This window comes from Excalfactoria chinensis, chromosome 12 (genome assembly GCF_039878825.1).
Source record: "Excalfactoria chinensis isolate bCotChi1 chromosome 12, bCotChi1.hap2, whole genome shotgun sequence".
Classification (NCBI taxonomy): Eukaryota; Metazoa; Chordata; class Aves; order Galliformes; family Phasianidae; genus Excalfactoria; species Excalfactoria chinensis.
Window position 1 is genome coordinate 11,763,601 of NC_092836.1, and position 20,651 is coordinate 11,784,251.

Genomic DNA, 20,651 nt, shown 5'->3' on the forward strand with positions numbered 1-20,651 from the left:
AACTCCAAAACTGAAAATGAAAACTCTTTCAGCGATTTAAATGATTGTCATTTTTTTTTTTCCTCCTTATCTTTCTTTTTTTAAATATTGATTCTGAAGGCTCATGAGGCCGAAGAGGAGGCACGCATGAATCCAGAATTTGCAGACAGAATGAAACAGCTTGATAAGGAAGCATCATACTATAGAGAAGAATGTGGCAAAGCTCAGGCTGAGGTTGACAGACTTCTAGAAATTCTCAAGGAAGTAGAGAATGAGAAGAATGACAAAGATAAGAAAATTGCTGAGTTAGAAAGGTAATTCTTGTATTGTTTGTCTTGTTTGTCTACCATTGGATGACATTTTTATTTACTTGGTCTTTCCTACAGATGAGAGAACTTGATGGTAGAATGTGTGGTGGTTTTTTTTTGTTTTTTTTTTTTTCAATAACAGAATTTTGTGATATCTTGTAAAACTGTATCAGAAATGAAAAAGATTTTGATACTTGAGAATCACATTTGTCAGCTGACTTTGGAATAATTTAAAGTTGTTGCTATTTTGTAGTCTCCATGAAAGGAGCTTATATAGGAAATTTACAGTAACAGTCCTCCTGGAAGACCATGTTTGGGGAACAGCCTTTTCTTTCTAGTAGTGGGTAAATCATGGCTGTCTGCACAAATGTTTCTTCAGTCTGAAAAGAACTGGTAGTTCTCAGTGGTACTGAAAAGCATTGGTAAGTATTTCTACTCCTGGCTGTGTTCACATTTCTCAGTGGCTCTCCGGTTGTATTTTCCTCTTCAGATGAACATTTTCTGTTGTTGACCAGGCAGGTTTTTTTCTTATTTCTGGGACAGTTATATGGTCTTTCCTTACTGATGGCAGGAGAGTTCAGAGCTCAATTTGTCTCGTGCATTTGGAATTAAATAATTGTTGGAAGATTCTCAGAAAGAATAACTGGCAAGTTATTTGATTGACAAGAAATTTCTGTATCTCTGTTTTCTTGTTCCCTTTCTGTACTCTTAGACACTGTTAGGTGAATCAAAGAAGGATTCACATATTTTCAAACATTTTACCTACTGTTGCCTGTTGTTGTAGGAAGAACAGGGCTTCATGATGCAAATAGGGGATTTAAGGATTCTCACAGTTATTAGTGCTGTTCCAGCCAGGACATAGCACAGCTCTGTCCTGTTAGAGAGAATTTCCATGAAACGTGGAAAGATCTGTTTGAAATATTGTTTACCTTGGGGAAGAATAGCAGCCAGCTTGGAAAGGAAGCTGCATAGAATCTCTCTTACTGATGATGACTTATCAGCCTTCACAGTTCTGTTGCCAAAACTCATCTTTCTCTACAGAATTTGGCAAAGATTTGTTTTAATAATAATAAAAAATAATGGAATATAACTATTAATCAATTTGTCATGAGAATCGAGGCCTCAAATTTAAAGTGAATATTTGTGCTTGAAATGTAGCTGATTGTTTACATGAGGATGGCTGTAGTTAGCACTTACCTCTCTAACCATATCAGGAAGAGGTTTAGGACACTCCAGTATTTGCATGGATTTTAGTGTGTAAAGTAGATAGTGGAGAAAGCTATTAAAGAGGAAAGTCACTTGTATACCATGAACAAGTTATGCCTAATATCTCCAATAACCTAAACACCATATTAGAAAATTATAACACAATGAATCTATGTGGGCATGAAATTGCTGCTTATTTTACCCACCGCTGCATATACTGTAGGGGCAATTACAGACCTAGACTTCTAATAGAGTGAGACCAAGTGGGAGAAAGCTGGTGGAGATGGATAGTGTATTCTTTACAGGAGCAGTAACTGATATCCGCATTGGGCTCTAAAACATTCTGAATTATTATGTGACACTAGATGCAATAGTAGGCATGCTAAACTTTAGTCCAAAAGAATAATCTTATGAGATTTATTAAGTAGCAATCACGTATGTGCTGAATGGTTGAATATTAAAGTGGCAGTTGAGATTAAATAATAAACACAATGAAGCAATGAAATTTATGGTCTCTTTTTTTTTTTTTTCTTTTTTTCTATTTTTATTTTATTTTATTTTTTTAGTAAACATTAAGTATTTTATGTAAAAAAAAAAAAAAAAAAAAAAAAAAAGATAAAGAATCCATGGCAATTCATGCTTTTTATCTTAATTAAATTTAAAATTAAATTTAGAATTATCCACTGATTAAAAAGAAACAAGGGGACTACTATTACTATGGCTTTGGTAGCATACCACCTCATACAGCCCGAGAATCCTGCAATGGGTTCTGTAAACATCTTTCTCTTCTCTCTCTCTGTCTCTCTCTCTCTCTCACTCTCTCTGTCTCTCTCTCTCTCTGTCTTTCTCTCTCCTCTTTCCCTTTTTTCCATAGCACTTTTATCAGTGGCATTTCGGGATGCAAGTTTCAAGTTTTGCATTATACATCACAGTCAATACTGAACTAGTTTTTTACAGAGTAATTTGGTACCACTGAGTAAGCACACACTTTCTTAAGAGGTTATGCTGCATCTAGAATATGATCAAGAAGTTAATCTTTGCTACGAAACTTTAAGTGCTTCTCTAATGTTTCAATAAGATATCTCTGATATGACCAGCCAAAGAAGGAAGTATGTTGTGACATTGTATATTTACCTCTCTCTAAGACTTCTTTCTGAGTTCTAGTAACTAGAAATCACTTTCTAATTTGATTTAAATTACAGAACAGCTTCCAAGATTAAATCTAAATTCTTGGAGTACATATTATTGCAAAACAGAGAATGGTGACCGTAGAAATTATTTGTTGGTGATTACAACATTGGAAGTTAAATCTTTATTGCTACTTTCCAGTGTGTATAAACACAAAGTGGTTGATTGGTACAGACAGCCCAGCAAACTGCCAGCACTATAGAGGTGTAACAGGGAAATATTTTTAGGCAGTGGGCAAAACTACTTGTCATAATCAGATTCACCTGAGTTTCTCTTCAGTTTAAGTTCTGTTCACTCCCTCTTCCTCAGTTTTGATAAATACTGGACAAAGATCTAACTCTATATAACTGTGCCACCTGTTGGTATCCCTAGAAAGGGAACTTTAATGCTAAATTCCCATTCTAGGGGGCTAGGTGGAGTGTAAATTACTGTAACATTTTATGAAGTGCTACTATTTTTTCTGCTTGTAATGACTACATGTTTGGCTCATTATTGAAAGGAAGATGTGGAGCCAAAGCTCAGTTTACTCCCTTTATAGGAATAAAGTATTGTGAAAATGACTGCCACTTGAACAGAAGCATATTTTAAAAATGTTCACTCCTTCTTGTCCTGCTGTTTTTTAATTCAAAAAACTGTGTTTCAAGTTTTTTGTGTTTTTTTCCCCTTACTCTTTCTTTTCTGTTTTTGTTCTTGGAAACAACCTATCTTCAGCATTTCTCCTAATTTCATACGCAAGACTTGTCTGGTATTCTGTAAGAAAATTAATGTTCTGTACTATATTTGTTGATTGATAGCTTGCTGGGATCTATATTCACTCCTATGTCATCATCTTTAGATTTCAACATAATTGCAACATATATTCTTATATTTATAAACATAAACTCTTAAGAGAAATGTAATCTAGAGTACTTCAGATGATAACTTCACAATATTTGATGTATCCACTCATAAATTCATTAGCGTTATGGACTGTTCTTATATAAATTCAGTTCATCTGAGAAATAGAAACATAATTGGAATGAAAACAAGATCATGAATTACCTTTAAACAGAAAAGTTGAACATATATTAGAGTGTCAAATACTCAAAGGCAGAAATATCTCCTTCTGTATGTGGGGAATTAAATTTATAATGCTATTTGTCAAGTGAACATTATTATTAATACCGAAGAAGATTTTATCCTTATGGTAATTCTCTTGGTTTTAACATGATTTTCTTCCTCAGAAGCTATCATAGTTCTGAGTTGCATCACTTAAGATTCATGATTCATGCTGTTCCTCATACATACAAGCTTTGTTGGTCTGCTTCCCCAAATACTACATATATACAAACCTATTTTGTGTTTTTGTAACTTACCGTTACTGCATAGAACTAATTGCTCCTTCAATAGCCACTTTCTTCATATCTTCTATTACATCTGTCATGATTTATCTGTTTATAAGACTTTATAATGTGACTAGATTAAAAAAAATGCAGTCTATCACAGCTTTTTTCTTTTTTTCTTTTTTTTTTTCTCCGTAGTGTAAATAAAACTGAGCAAGATAGTGATTAACTTAAATGTTAATGCAAAGGGCCTAGCCAAAAGGAGATAACTGTAGCTGAGAAGGAACTGTCAAGATGGAATGTGTGTATTTTTTAATTCTTTTATTAACAGTGGTAGAATGAAAGGTATTATTGTTTATGAAATGTACTGGGGAGTTTAAGTAAGAAAATGAATTTAAGTGATATATAATAGTATAATATGCATGACTGAAGTTATGACCAGTAAAATTGCTCACTGTAAAATAAGGTTAATTCTTGATACAGTTTAGGAAGAGAAAGATTGAATAAATTTGCTTCTGGCAGTGTTGTCATGAGCTATCTAAATAATGAAGCAGACATCTAAACAATGAGGTGTAAATCCTGGTATGTCAGAGTAAATGTTTGCAATAATGATAGGAAAGTATTAATGTCATCGAGCACTAGCAAGACCCCATATGGAATACTGCTGAATACCTTCCATCAGTCACATTCCAGAAGGTTGAATTGAAGCTGGAAACAGGTGCACTTGAGGACTCACAGGATAGTTAGGCGAATGGAGTGCTCATGTCACAGGAGGAGTCAAGCATTGGTTAGTCTCTCAAGCAAAACAAAAGCTCAGTAAGGATGTTTGTACTCTACAAATGCATGAAGTGGTAAAAGCTGCAGTGAAATAGGAAAGATTTAAGTAAAAGAAGAATGAAATTCATTAAAAATGAAGTATCCGTTAATAGGTTTAGAATTGAAAAATAGAAGGGAAAAACATTAGGAAAACAGAAAAAACAGAGGAAAGAGGGCTCTGTAACAGCTTTCTAAATGAATCAAAGGGAATGAAAAACTGAAGTGGTTTTAAGGTGTAACTTGACACATTTATGAATCAGGTTATAATATGTGGCCTGCAATTGCACACGTGATTTCAGTCCTCTGATCTGGAATGTTTATGATAATCTCATGCTCTTAGAAGAGTAGCATGCTATTAGCAACCTATGTGCATGACATGTGTGTGTTAACTTTACCTTATTTAACATTCTACAGATATCTATGCAAAGTAGATATCTATGCAAATGTGCTACTTATATTAAATGTAATTTCTTAGGGGATGAGAACAATAACTGAGTGCTCTCAGAATGCAAGAAATGCAGGTATCTCCTCTAGGCCTGCATTGTGCCCTTCGGATTAAGTCAGAAAGATTGGGAGAAAAGAAAACAGTGCTGTATGGGCACATGGATGAAAAACAACTGAAGAGGCTGCCTTTGGTCTTGAAACCTAATGCTGTAAACAACATTCCAGGCTGTTCTCTGGACTCTATTTTAAAAGAGCATTTAATGGATATTAAATTCTGTGTAGGAAATAATGTATGAGGAAGAAAAGAACTAGATTAATAATTGCTTTCTCAAACAGGATCATATTTATACATCCATTGCTTAAAGTTGCTTTGAATGCCCTTACCAGAAAGGTCAGACTGCCTATCAAACAGCAATGCTCAGTGCGGGAGCAATGACAATGCCTGGGCAGCCATTGTCTCAGATCATTTTTTAGGTACCGCACTTTGAGACCTCAATAAGATCTTTGAACAAGCTGTCAGATTGTTTTGCTGTTATGCCTTTTATGAGTAGATGTGATGAATGTAGGTCATCAAACTCCTCTTGGCTCAAAAAAGGCTTCCTGATATATGATGAAACATTTGTATGTCAGCAAACATTACCAATGAACAGCTAATTTTTTTCCTACATGATGGTGTGTGTATACATTAGGGTGGTTATAAATATGGATGGTGTTCCACAGTCCAGAAATGACAAGGTGCCATTTGCTTTAAAATATCTGTTGTGCTGAGTATACAGCAAGCAAGAAAATTTATTTTACCTCTTGCTTTCCTTTTCCTTTCCTTTTTTCCTTTGTTTTTGTTTTTGTTTAAATAAAATCTGCTAATATAACATCTTCTTGTTATATTTTTAAAGAACTAATGTGTTCCTTCCTGTATTCTCTTTTGCTGTCTCTCCCTATCTGTTTTTCTCCAAACTGCTGCTTTCATCCCTACTCCAACCAGCTTGACTTCCAGGTCAGTATTTTCTGCTCTCCTATGTAATTGCTCCCTCCACAACCAAGGTTTTCATCAATGCTCAATTTGATTCCACATTAGTAACTTCTGTTTGAATTTTATTTCTTTTTGTTTTTCATGCTTTGTGCTATTATGAAGTTTTTGGTCATTCCATATCTAGATCAGAAACTTCACAGTAAATAAATGCTTTTGTCTTGTATGAAAAACACATTTATTAACAACATATCAAATTTGTATATTGTGTAAAGAGTTTTTTCCTCTTCTACTTTTATTATTTTTATTTGGGCATTCAACATTAGGAGTAACTTTTTGATAGGTAACCCAACTCAAGAAATAATTAATTGAGTTGTAACAGTACTATGCAGAAAGATTTATGCTCACAATTAGAGGCATATTTTACTGTCACCACTTAAACTATTAAACTATTATTGCAAACATCATATGAGAGTTTGGAGAGGTTCAGCTGCTGATATAGAAACATTTAGCTATTTGTTCTGGCTAGGCTCTGGAAGTGTACACACGGAATGTATGTATATGTGTACATTTTGTATGCTGTTTTTATATGTCTCATGTTCTTGATAGATACAGTCTTTATTTTCTTCAGCATTTTAGATTAGTTTCATTAGCATTTGTGCTCCTGCACTGTTTTTTAGGAATGTTCAAAGAATTTGTTATATTCTCAAGCACTGAACAGGTCATCTTCTCCTGCGGGGTCTTTCAGTTGAGTTCAGTCTTGCCTGCTTTACTGATTCTTTTTTCCTATGTTATGCAGAGTTTTGCCACAATACAGTGCACCCCTGAAATGTTGCTTACAATTTAAGCAGTACTGCAAGAGCTGTCATGAGATCTGAGATCTGCTCTATTAAAAAGGATATAATCCACACTGTAGCTCTTTTATAACTTGCGCTAACGATATTGCTGGCAAAGAAAACAGAATACATTGACGTAAAATACTTATGTATTTTAATGTAAAAATCTACTTATGCTATAAGAAAAACTCAACACAAAAATCAATTGAGTAGCTTTTGTATTTGATTTAGTTTACAGCAAGTTATGTACTCGTCACACTTTTTTGCCTGTAGATGGTATTGTGCTGGATATTTTCCCACCAGCCGCTAATGTTGGCCTTCCTGATCATTCTGGGGAAGGCTAACGCTCCATGAGATGTGCAAGGCAAGGTTTAGCAGAGCTTTAAATTTAACTTACAAGCCTTCCGCAGTTTTGTCAAATGTCAGTTTGATGGTTCCAAGGGCAGAGCGATATGTTGTTCACAGATAATTTCCCTGGAGAAATGAGATAGTGTACTAATGAAAACTGAGAGAATCTGTGATATACAGTACTCTTCTGTGAGACTGGTTATTCTAAGTGAGAAACATAGTTGTTATGTTGGAAGCTGGCAGATTGATGTCATGTCCTTTAGTTTTAGCCTGTTTGCTTCATATACAAAATCAACATTTTCATAGTGTTTGCATTTTAATATTTAAGTGTGTTGAAATACTAAAATTTGATAAGAGATATTTATTTGATTATGGTCTTTTGTATGTTTGCATTTCCTTTTCTTTAAGAAATAGTAAAGTAGAACTTTTAAATAATTGGAATTCCCTCTTTCAAAAGAACAGAGTAAATAGTCATGCACTATGAAATAAGATTAGTTAATAGAGTTGAAGAAAGTTAATAGAGATGAAGAATGAAGAGATAAAAATGAGTCATGGTGACAGGGCAACTTGTTGTTGCTCATTTTTATCCCACTCCCTTCTGAACCACCTCAGTTCTTTACTGTGCCCCTCCAGTATGCATAAAGGAATGCAAAGGTCAACATAATTTCTGGGACAAAATGAAACTGATTATTTAAATATCCAAGATATTTTAAAATTGTCAGTAATGTGCTTTATTTCTTTTCTTAATTTGGTGTATCAGTACTCCTTGGAAGTAACTATTAATAGGTGTGCAGTCTAAAGTGGATATGAGCAGAAAAGAGCTCTACATCACCGAAGGAGAAAAAGCCACTTTGAATTATGTTGGGTCTGACAGTAGGGTTCCTTGTTGGACAAGAAATAAGATCAGTAACTGTTACTTTTTCTTTATTACCAATTTCTAGACAGAACATTTTTACAATTCTCTACTTAATATTGGTTTTGGCAAGGAGGAAGATCCACAGTAGGTATTTATATACTTATTGAATAAAGCAGCCAGACACCCATGCCTTGGGGAGCTCAGTGGCTGCCTGGGTGCAATGCTATAAGGATTCCCTGTGTGGAATGGAGGGATGTGTTGTATGTGAAGAATCATTGTGAGATAATACAACTTACTTTAAAAAAGCTGTGACTGAAAAGAGACAGGGGTGCTAAATTTAGGAATAGGGCTGTTAATGGAGCCTCCTTTTCTAGTCACATTGTTTGCTTCCATTATGCAGGAGCAATGTTAATGGTCAATATAACCATGACTGGATAGAAATGCTCTGAATAGAATTACTACAAGGGGAAGTTAGTTAGTCAAAACAAGTAATCATATTGTGGAATCCAGAAGACTTGACTGGAAAAGCATGGAAAGATTGGATGATAATGTCTGAATGGACCGTGAGACCTGCTAGGTTGAGTGAGGAGTTGCAGTGGAAAGATTTGATTTACAAGGAAATTGCAGCAGAGGAGGTTTGATCCTGATTGCTGTCAAGCTGAACATACTGTGGAGGGTTTGCATTAAATAAATAAGCATTGCCTGATGAGGCAGTGGGAAGACTGCAACTCCTCAGTCAAACATCAGGCAGCAAATTATTTTCAGTTACTTGTTACATCTATAACCGATGATATCAATTAATAAAATAGCTGAGCAAGCAATTACCATTTAAGTCAGATCAAATATCCTTCTTATCTAGTATCCTGTCATCAAGTTTTTTTATTTTTATTTTTTAAAGAACATTAGAAGCAACTGTAGATATCCTTGATATACAAGAGATGTGTGGCAGATGAGTTTTCTGGTACAGATTTTTCACATGTTCATTTCAAGTGTCATGCACTAAGAATGTGCTGAGAGAGACAGTAGTGCAGTGCATAGCACTGAAGTTTCAGCGGTTGCAGAGTTGAAACAAAGTGATGCGAACTATAGTTCAGAAACAGGATTTCAGCAGGTCTTTTTCATTCATGCATTGTTCTCATGTGAATATTTCTAACATCTCTCCAGGGCTTTGAAGGAAATTTTCTAAAACAGTGATTTTGGAATATTTTCAGACAGGATGTTAGGTAAACCCTCCTTCCCATGTTTTTGCCTTTGAGATGAGAAAGGTTTCAGTGACTTCTGTGACACTTGCTTTACTTCTAGCAGGCAGAGTTGGTTCTGTTGTGGCAGCCATCTGTTCTCATGGTACTTATGAAGGCAAAATAGTTGTTAAACCGAAGCACTGCCATAATAATCTCTGTATTAGACATCTTAAGAGAGCACACAATCATTTGAAATAATGAAATTTTAAGAAGAGGCCTATACATTTGTTGTAGGCTGCAGATTTGCTCCTTTGAAACTAAAATAGCATGTAATACAATGGTAAATGGAGCTAAGAATGTAATGAAACATCATATATGCTAAAATTCATTTACCTTGCTGTCAACTCTGGGCATTACAGAATTTTTGCATTCAATTTGAAAATTAGTGATGTAGGAACCAAATCATTTGGAGAGTTTTGTTTGTTTTGGATGATTTTTTTAACCCACTGTTTTTGTTGGTCATTTTGATTTTGCTCCTTTATATGAGCACAGAAAGTGCATGGAGGGTGCTTCTCAGTTCTCCTAGGTGAAAATGACTATTTAAGATTTGTTTACTGTATTAAATTTTAAACCAGTTTTTTGGACTTTCATACTTGGTATAAATTACTTGCTTTTACTAAGGTTTTATATTTCATAAATTTATTTTTAACAAAACCTCTATTTCTGTTGAAAACATTCTATTATTTCCTTGCCAAATTTATTGTATTCTGTTTTTTTTTTTTTTTTTCATTTTCTTTCCTTTAAGATTATAAAGAAGAAAAGCACTGTTAATATAGTTTTCTACATGAGTATTATACTAGTTAATTGAATATTTTGTTGTGAAATTAAGACTGAGGTGCACATATTCCTGGCATGCTGGAGAATTTTTTGGTTGACTTTCAGACAACTGGTCCCATTGTAATGTTGTTTAACATTATGACAGTTATTGCAGAGACAGGTTGCTTCAGAAAATATTATAGACTTTGCTCTTAGGGGTATTTCATATGTCTGCATTTTTTGGATGCTTTAGGAAAAAAAGTCTTGATGAAATAGAGTAAAGGCTATACTGAGCATGTAACACTTGGTTTTGGCTGACGTTACCTACTTTTTTGGCCAAGGTACCCAGGTGGTTAATTAAAGCTGGGAATTTAATGAAATAGCATGACGTTCTATAGTCAAGAGAGATGAAAGCAATTGACTGTAGATGACAGTAATGCACTACTGTGAAATGAAGTCTGAAAGATACTTGCATACAGGCAAAAACTAAATGTTAAGATTTGTTTTAAGAAGCTGGAATAAAGTAATTATATAAACTGTAGACTGACCTGTGAGGTCATTTTGTATCTTTTCCTGCAAGAACCAGACAAAAAAAAAAAAAAAAAAAAAAAAGTGGTTAAGTGTAGTCATTACAATTACTGAAAAAAATATATATTTTTTCGACCTGGAAAGTACTGCAATCGTAGTGAACTTAAATCATCTCCTGTAAATTTTTATAATGGCCAAAGATATTTATACTGTAGATAATTCTTATTAATTTATAAGCAGACAGATTTAAGTCTTCACTTTTCTGCTAGGATTTTTGTTGCCAAGGCTCTCAAATTTAGTTGCCATTTATTCGTATATGTATTTACTCACAATTTTGCTTGTTTCTATTAAGAACCAAGATAAATTTCTTTTGGTAGAGTTAGAATGGACGTTTCCCTTACTAACTTCTCTTAATATTTCTATAATATTCCTACATTGTATTATGGAAAAAACAAACAAACAAACAAAAAAAAAAACCAACAATAAAAAAAGAAAGACAATGTGACTGTCCTAAGGATGCATTTCTCTGCATCCGTTTGCCATAAAGTAAAACATCTGTGTTGGGATGTTCCTTCCCTGAAAGCGCTCAAAGCCAGGTTGGGCAAGGCTTTGGAAAACCTGATCCTAGAGGAAAGTGTTGGAACTAGATTGTTAAGGTCTCTTGCAATTCAAACCAATCTGTGGTCTGAGTTATGGGAGTCTGTTTTCTCCCCATTAAATTTAGCTCATCTACCAGGAAGGGATTTACTAGAATTGTCATTTTGTGACAACAATGAAATACAATCAATCAGCAAGTAAAGCAGGAGATAAGAGGTGAATGGGCATCTACAAAAAGCATCTACAAAAAAACACCACATATATAGAAAGTTCTGAAAAAAGACATCTTTTTCTATTATTCACTTTATTTTTCTGCTGATTAGGTCTATACTTGCAATTATACCACGTGGACTCTTCTACCTAGGAACAAAGTATCATTTCCTAAGAGTCTTTTCATTTGGTTAAGGGTGTGTCTAAAGGAAAGAGTCTCAGGTAAAGATCTTGTAGCGTAGACAACTATTTATGCTGATTATCCTTTTGTGTCATAGAATCATAGAATGGCTTAGGTTGGAAGAGACCTAAGGGATCATCAAGCTCTGACCCACCTGCTGTAGGCAGGGCCCACCAACCTCCACATTTAATACTAGACCAGGCATACCAGGGCCCCATCCAACCTGGCCTTGAACACCCCCAGGGATGGGGCATCCTCAGCCTCTCTGGGCAATTTGTTCCAGCGCCTCAACACCTTCTTGGTAAAGAACTTCCTCCTGATTATCCAACCTAAATCTTCCCTCCTTCAACTTAAAACCATTTCCCCTTGTCCTGCCATTATCTACCCTTGTAAATAGTTGGCTCCCCTCCTGTTTATAGGCTCCATTTAGGTTATTGAAGGCTGCAATGCGGTCACCCAGCAGCCTTCTCTTCAGCAGGCTGAACAAGCTCAGCTGCTTCAGTCTGTCTTTGTAGGGAAGGTGTTTCAGCCCTCTGATCATATTTGTGGCCCTCCTCTGGACCCTCTCCAACAGCTCCCTGTCTTTTCTTGTATCGGGGGCCCCAGACGTGGACACAGTACACTAGATGGGGCCTCATGAAGGCAGAGTAGATCTAGTCTATTTAGATTATTTATTATTATTTAGATTATTTATTATAATCTATAGTATTTGTATATATCCTAGCAGACCTATACAGTAACACTATCTTTCAAATGTAGGAATTCATACTTGTCTCTTTAAAAAACAGTTATCTGTGAGTTTGTTGTAGGTTCTTGTAATTCTACTTGTTTTTATTAATCCAGGTCATTCACTCTGTTGTGTCTGATTTCCATGCTTACTTTATGAGTGGTTGCAGGAGGCTGAACTAAGTTTATAGTCCATTTTTTGGATACTTTTAAGATCAAATAAAAACATTTAAAGTATATTTAATATAGTAGTGCTGTACTGTACTCAGAAAAGATCAGTATTTTTCTTTGCCCAGGTTTGTGCTGAAACTTTCAAAAAATTGAATGATTTGGAAAATTGAAGAGTGCACTTGTGGCCTTATATTCACTGAATGTTTTATTATGCTGTATGATTCTGTTCCATCTTTTGTTAATTTCTGTGTTAATAATGATGAGTCTGTTAAAACATCACATTCCATTCTGGAGCTCTCAGAGAAAAGCTGCATTTCTATGTACTCTGTTGGAAACTGTCTGCTAGGAAATCAAATGTCATAGAGTATTTTCACACGTGTCTCAGTTACTTCTGTCACATTGTGTAGCTTAAGATGCCATAAGTAAACAAGTAATAAAAACTACATTTTTGTATTTAAGTGGGGTGAAATTAGATCAATCTGGACTCCTGTATGTAAAGGTATTGAGGCCATATTTCAGGTTTTCTGGAATTTTCTTGGCAGAAAAAAATGGATTTTTAGAATATTTGTCCACAAATTGTAGCCCATGTTGAGGTCATGTAAGAATTACTTAATTCCACATATATTTCACAAAGCTAAATTTGGTCTCAACATTCCTGATCATAAAACATTATGGCAATTCCTATGTCAGTTCTTGATTGAAATTTATTAAACCATTTAAAGTAGAAAAGATTTTTGTTATTTGTATCCATTTTACCTGCTTCCCCCCCAAGGACCCTGAAGATACTTTTTTTAGTAATAGAAGTAAATCGGCTTTTTTATAACATAACACATCAACAAAATTTTTTACATGAAATGTCTTCTAAGGATCTTTAGTACCATGGCAATATTTACTAATTGGAGATTCATTATGAATTTTTAAGTTTAAATAATTAGTGAAAGAACCTGTGGTAGGACAAAGAAACTAGTGGTAGAAGTAAAGATAAAATGGCCTGGTTTCTTTAGCGTAATGAAAGCAATGGAAGAAATATATCCCCTAACTTCATTTTACAGTGGAAGTTCTAACGCGGAAGCAACATAAATGTTTTCAGTGGTCCTCTGGGCATTGAATAATATTCTCTTAATTTGCCAAAATAGGATTAGTGAGTAGATCTCACTAGGAATTTGCACATGACTTTATTTTTACATAGATAAAAGAGAGCAAATTCCTCAAAGTCAAGGAGAGCTGAGAAAATAATCTAAGAATCAAAGCAGGTAGAATATACTGCAAGGATATTTCTTCCAGTTCCTGACAGGCAGAATTAGCTTGTCTTCTTTCTTAAAAAGATGCATGCCACATATTACAATCAGACAAGCTTTTTGTTGCTTAATGAATAAGACCCAGAGAAAAATATAATTAAACTTTTAAGCATATTAACAAAATATTCTTTTATTTCAGAACAGTTTTAACAGAAAATATAAAATGGTGTTGAAAATTGTTTCATTTTCATGATAACTTATTTATAAACTTACTTGTTCATCTTATGTAATTAAAGCTCAAATTACTAAAAGACTAAAAAAAAAAAAAAAAGATTGCTTTATAATCTTCCTCTGCTGCAACAGTTTTTCAGAAAACATGTATGTGTGTTTGTGTGCAAATGATCAAAAAGGAACAAAGGCAACAATCATTGTTTTTCCATTATATAAACTGACGACATCAGAGCTGTTTCATTTTCATTATGTCAGACTGAAAACAAGGTAAAGTTTAATTGTTTAAAACTGGCACTAGGAATACATCCATAAGTTGATGAATTAATGCCTTGTGTCACAGTCATAAATTGGTTTATAGTGAAAAAATGTCATTGCAGTCATTAATAGTAACACATGTGTATGTACAATTCTTAGACACATGAAGGACCAAAACAAGAAGGTTGCCAATCTGAAGCACAATCAGCAGCTGGAGAAAAAAAAGAATGCACAGCTGTTGGAAGAAGTTCGTAGACGAGAGGACAATATGACAGACAACTCTCAACATTTACAAGTGAGTTTTGAATCTATTCAATACTATTATTCTTTAATTATGTTTTAGAATCTTGAAATAAAGTGTCCATTTCTTCCTATCTAATGATTCTTTCTGCAAAGAGCTGGTGGTTTCGTTCTCTCCTACCAAGAGGATAAACTAATGACTGGATCTACCCATTAAATATTTAGTGTTTTTGGTGAGGAAAAAAGAGAATAGAACTTGAAACCTTCTCCTCACCAAGATTATATTTTTCTTAGTTTATAAGCAAGAAAGCAATTCATTCTAGCTTGTTTTGAGGAGAGAAAAAAATAGAAGGATAATTTTGCTTTCTGTATTTTACAAACTAATATGTTGCTTGGTTATGTTACTGTGTGGTTATGAGTCTTCAGGATGTTTGTATATAAAATAGCAGCATGCTCTGAATTTTATTTATTTTTATAGGGTGAACATTTACATACCCAGGTGATTAAGTCTGCAAAATACAGATTTGTTTTTCCAAGGGCATTGAACTGTATAACAAATTCTACCATGTTTTGCTGTGTGGAGATTCAAAGCAAGAACATTTGAGACCCATGATCTCCTTCCTGTTCTCAGTTACTAGATGTAACTCTTCACATTAAATTCAAATGTCTGAAATTCTGTATCAGCAGGGTTATCATTGTCTAGTTGTATACTTAGATCATTTAACAAGTGTGACTTGATCTTACTAACTATGCTTGTGGAGAGGGATAAAATGGTGAGTTTAGACCACCAGGTAGGGAAGTGGTAAGCTGAGAATCTTCCCTTGAGCGCATAAGATAGGAGTAATCTTAACTTAAACATAGAAAAGACCTGGAAATAGATGTGGATGTCTTTATTGACAAATTCTTTATTATTACAACATAAACAACTTTTAAAAATTATTATTTTTTTAAATTTTATTTTACTTTATTTTTATTTTTCAATCTCCTTTTTCCAAGGTAGACATTGAAACATGTTCTAGGAGAGAACTTAGGTATTCAGACTGAACATTAATTAGCTGATGTGGTTAAATGATACATTACTTACTAGGGAATTTGTATTAAAGACCACAAAACGAGTTTGATGCTTGACTCAAAAACTGCTGAGAGCTGACAGTAAAAACATAAGAAGTACTGAGTTCTGTCAAAAACAGCAATGTCTCTGTACCATTTGTTTATAGGTAAGTCTAATATGCAGTGCAATATATCATTTTTGGCTTGATCTGGTTAATATAATGGGTTTCTGGAAAATTTCTAATAGATGGAATTTGACCCCCACATGCTTCATGCAGTACTGTATTTCTCATGTGTTCCTGTATGCAAAACTGGAGGACTTAACACTACACCTCTCTTCAGGCTTGTGTTGGTGAAACTGTAGTGACAGAATCAAGTTCAGGAAATAATGCATTATTTATGCATTGGTTTAATGTTTTCATACTTCATAGTCTTAGTCTTACGTACTGCTGCATTACAATGCATGTGATATAATAATAAAGCCTTGTGAACTTATTCGGGCTGATTATATATATATATAAAAAATTAAATTTGAGTGCTGAGCAGCTACTTGTAATTAATGTGGATCATCAATGTGAATAGCTTAGAGTTTTATTTTTTTCATTAATATTTTGAAAGTCTGTCAGAGCAGTGTGATCACTAGAGGATAAAAGTCCTACGGTTTTTGATGTAACTGCTAAACTTGGAGTTTTCAAGTCATGAAATGGGAAGGAGTTTACCAAATAGAAGCAGCGTGTCTGAACAGCCTGAATTTAGAAAGAAAAAGCTTGTGTGGTATATAGCTCCCCTGTGCCATTTGTTTTCTTTTGCCCACTAACAACAGTTTATGAAAGACAGATACCTAAGAACTCTTCATTACTCTGTTGCTATGCCTTAAAATGCTGTTTTAATGTTGTGTACTTTAGCTTATTATTTTCAGTAACGTAAGTATAGATGTGTTGTGATTCATTCTATGTTTTCTGAGCTGCTGTAAAAGTGAGGAGGGGAGGACTCCAGCTGCTACTGCCTATCTTTGCATTCCCCAGCTCGTCCTCCAGTAGCTGTAAGAAGCACCAGGGGGAAGTGAGCTCAAGTCAATTAGCCTTGGTATACAAAGGAATTTTTCATAAGAGTTGTTTAAAAAAACTCCAACAAAATGAATAACAGACCTCTGTTATTTTGCTTAAGGAGTATCTCTTGAAATACCTAAAAAGTATTTCTTAAAATACAGGTTTGTCCTTTTAAAATAATTAACCAAATGCACTATTGGATTTCATTATGATTTTGATTGGTGTATAGAGCTTGTCATGTCAGGGCAATTTTGATGTGAGCCTTTTGTATCTGGTCACAATAAAACTAGTTGAAGTATTTACATAAGATAAAGGTTTACTCCTGTAACAGGTAGAAACAAGTGCCTCAAATAATTTCATAGGGATTTGAACATACACAGAACTCAAATCAGGATGTAAGAGTTCACTAAATAAATAACCTGACCGAATGGAGTACTTGATATTAAATCTCTATTTATAAATAATATATAGAGTTAAGTAAAATAAAAGTAACAATAGTGATCTACGAATTTAAGTGAGGTAAGATTTGTTAGGAGACACATTGTATGAGATGTATATTCACTGAAAAATAGATTAGTTTCTGGGAGTACCATCTATCAGCTAATAAAAAATAAAATTAGCTGATATTTTCATGAATAGTGAATTTAGCAAACCATAGGTATCTCGACACATTTTATTCTAACTGCTTCTAGTACCTTCTACTAGTGCTTACTGGTACATATAACACACAGTGCTTGTGTCTACAGTGTAGTTATTACATCTGTGAAAGATGTATTGAACCGTTAGAGTTAAGTATACTCTAAATTTCTCTAGCCTGTTCTAATGCTTGTATTCCCTATTGGCTAAGTGTGATAAGCTCAGCTGACCATTGAAGAGCGATTAAGCTCGTCAAGTTACATTTACTGCTGCCAAATCTCAATCCCTGTTTCCAAAGTACTGGGAGAGATGTAAGAAAGCTAGTATATTGTGCACGGACTGTTCAGGGAGTTATTTGGGTCAAAGTGAAATGATCAGTTGAAGTACCATCCATTTTGTACAGCTCAGCTATGGGCCAAAGCTGTACACATTCAGCAGTCCACTTGCTTTCTGGTGGGTTTGAAGAATTTGAGAAGTCTCTATTTCCTTTGAAGTTTCAATAGTATATATTGGTTCCTGAGGCTTATTGCACTGGGTATATTTAAGATACATTATGTTATCTTTTCAGGTAAAAGCATTTCAAAGCTGGTTCATATCCTAGCATCAGCCCATGCAGGATAAGTTTAAGTCTCAGATCACCACATCTCCGAGCACTCTAGAGCTGCTGCTGTGATGGAGAGTGCTCTGGGATGCCTGGGGAGGGAATTCACTTTGGTCTCCCTCATCTATCAGCTATAATTGTGAGTGATGTTTCAGGTGTGGTTTTGGGGGGTTATTTGGATCTCTTTAAAATTGAAAACACCAGGAAGCCAGACTTGAGATTAATTCTTGGGAATGAAGAATAGTTGTGAGGTTTTTAGCTTTTTCCCTCCACAAATCAAGGGCAGACCTGTGGAAGTCTTGCCAGACATGATGGTCATATATTACATGAAGCACCACTGCGGGAGAGCTGGGTCTTGAGCACTTTATCATGAAGCTTTTTGAGAACGGTGTATCGAACATGCCTTCATCTCTCTCTCTCTCTCTCTCTCTCTTTTCTTTTTTTTATCTCAGAATGACAAGCTTTTCTTGAGAAATGCAGAGCTAAGTAACATGGGGGAATGTGTCATAAAATTGTGCACAACTTCCCAAACAAATCTCTTTGAAGGAACTTGAAATGTTATAGATGTGAGGCTCACCTGTTTTACTGAAACATGTTTTTCCTGATTCTTGTATAGAAAATGTTAATTCTAAGAATGCTCTTAACAGAATGAGAAAGAAAACATTTGGATAAGATAAATAACTTGAGAGGTTTTGGGTTTGATTTGGATCTTAAGACCTGCAATATTAGCGAAACCAAAAGCAACAACAAAATAGTGCTGCCTTATGTCTCATCAAAAAGCCTCAAAGTAAACAAAGTGAATTCTTTGGTCTGATTATACTTTTTATAAATGTACCAATTTAATGAGTGAATTGAGTGTTATGGAATCCTAGCCGTATGATGTCTGGTAATGCTCGTTCTATGGAAACTGTGTGCAAAATGACCCATACATTCAAGTCTATATGGGAGGTGCAAGAATGAGTCTGGAAAGAGTGCTAAAAATGCTCTATTTTACTCTGAATTAGAAAGTTTCCATGTGTTCCAGTTTTTCTTGTTCTGGTATATCTGCAAAATCTCTCGATTCTTCTAAAAGCTTGGGTTACTTGTCAAAATTTTCTTTTTGGTAGCCCGTATTTTCTCTGGGCAGCAGTCCACAGGCTGCAAAGCGACTTTTCACTAAATGATTGTTTTTGAGTAAGACATTGTGTAGTTCTCTCTGATTTCAAATATCAAATATGGGCGGCTTGATCAGTGTTCAGATCCTGAAGTACCATGGAACAGGTTGTGTACATATGTACATTTTCCATCTAACTCGTTTAGACTGAGTCCAGCAATTGATCATTGGTTCGCTGGTGGACATACTGAGGTGTAAGGCAAGAATTATGGCTCTTCAGTAAAGAACAAATTTAGTCTTAGGTGATGCATAAAGCATGATTGCAAAAGAGCCTTACCAAAAGAGATAGAAAATCTGGATAACTGATATCACTGCTGATTTTTTCCTTATGGGTATTTGTGGTATTGTGCTAAAAATACTCCCTAGAGATTTCACATGCCTTCATTGCATTTGTCTATTTTTCACTCTATTCTTCAGCATACAATTTTCATCTCCATAAGTGAAATAGTTCTAGCAATGCAAAATACATTGGGGACATTGCATGCTGCCATATGCTGTGTTTGGGTTTCTTAGAATAGAAGCATGGCTTAAATGAGTGACATATCTGACATTCATTTGTTTTATTTGTATTTTTTCCTCACGATGCACACATTTCTTGCTGCGTTATCTCAAAGACTTTGGAATACTAATTAAAAGAGGATGCTATGAAGTGAGATGCAGTCTTGCAAAGAAAAATGGACAGAGGTGTTATCTGTTCAGAGACAGAGGATGCAGTTGTGACTTATACAGACAGACATTAATGTGATTAGGTGACATGTACAGGAGGCAGGAGAGAATTCATTACATAAGCAAACACGCAGCTTTATATTTATTAGTGCTGAAGTACATATGTAGTGAGAAAGCCCAACAGTTTAAGAGGTTAAAATCATGAGGTGTTGAATTAAAAGTGAATTATAGTTTGAGTATGCATTCAAAGTTGGGCCTATACCTTTCTGGAAAGCTTTAGTAGCTCTGTGTATTTAGATGATCCTGTATGTTTCCATCTTCAGAAGACTAGTTGTTTTGGGAGAAGAAGGAGAAAAGGCCTGTAAGGTCTTACAGTTATATTCCATTAGTTGCTTGAAAACCAAAACATGTTGCTGTATGTCTCTGTTTTCAAATTCTAGGCTCCCTGGGGACTCCAAATTTTCTTTTTGAATGGTAAAGTTGAAGCTTAATTTGTAAAATAAATAAATAAAAATAAAAATTAGTGTTACATATCAAATAGATTTATCCTTATGAAGTAAGAGTTATATACTAGCAAATAGAAAGAACTAAGCACAGCAGATTAAAACTTCATGCATTAGTGATATGTTCATGGGTACTCCTTTTGGTGTTTCTCTGCTTCTTTAGTTATAGCTGGATTTTGCCAAGACAGAGAGTGTAACTAATACCTAAAACCTCAAAAATGCTCAGTCTTCAGCAAAATGCATAGTTTATAAATTTCACACCGTTCAGGGAGTATTTTTTTTTTCTTGTACATATCCAGCAAAAGTCAGGAATTGCAAGAAAGTTGCAAGCAGAAATTTTCATGTAGCT

At 34.6% G+C, this 20,651-nt stretch overlaps 1 protein-coding gene across 17 annotated transcripts in view; it reads left to right on the forward strand.

Moving 5' to 3' along the window:
* ERC2 (ELKS/RAB6-interacting/CAST family member 2) overlaps window positions 1-20,651 on the forward strand; it is a 369,674-nt gene that overhangs the window by 137,468 nt on the left and 211,555 nt on the right. For 14 of the 17 annotated variants that reach the window (XR_011905070.1, XR_011905073.1, XR_011905076.1 and 11 more), the window contains 3 exons: window positions 100-293; window positions 6,246-6,257; window positions 14,564-14,699. Coding sequence is in view for 1 of the 17 variants with exons in the window: in XM_072347008.1 (XP_072203109.1) it covers window positions 100-293; window positions 6,246-6,257; window positions 14,564-14,699 (342 nt within the window). In the remaining 16 variants the exon portion in view is untranslated. The remainder of the gene's footprint in view (window positions 1-99; window positions 294-6,245; window positions 6,258-14,563; window positions 14,700-20,651) is intronic. The other 3 variants (XR_011905077.1, XR_011905069.1, XR_011905075.1) reach the window with 1 other exon arrangement.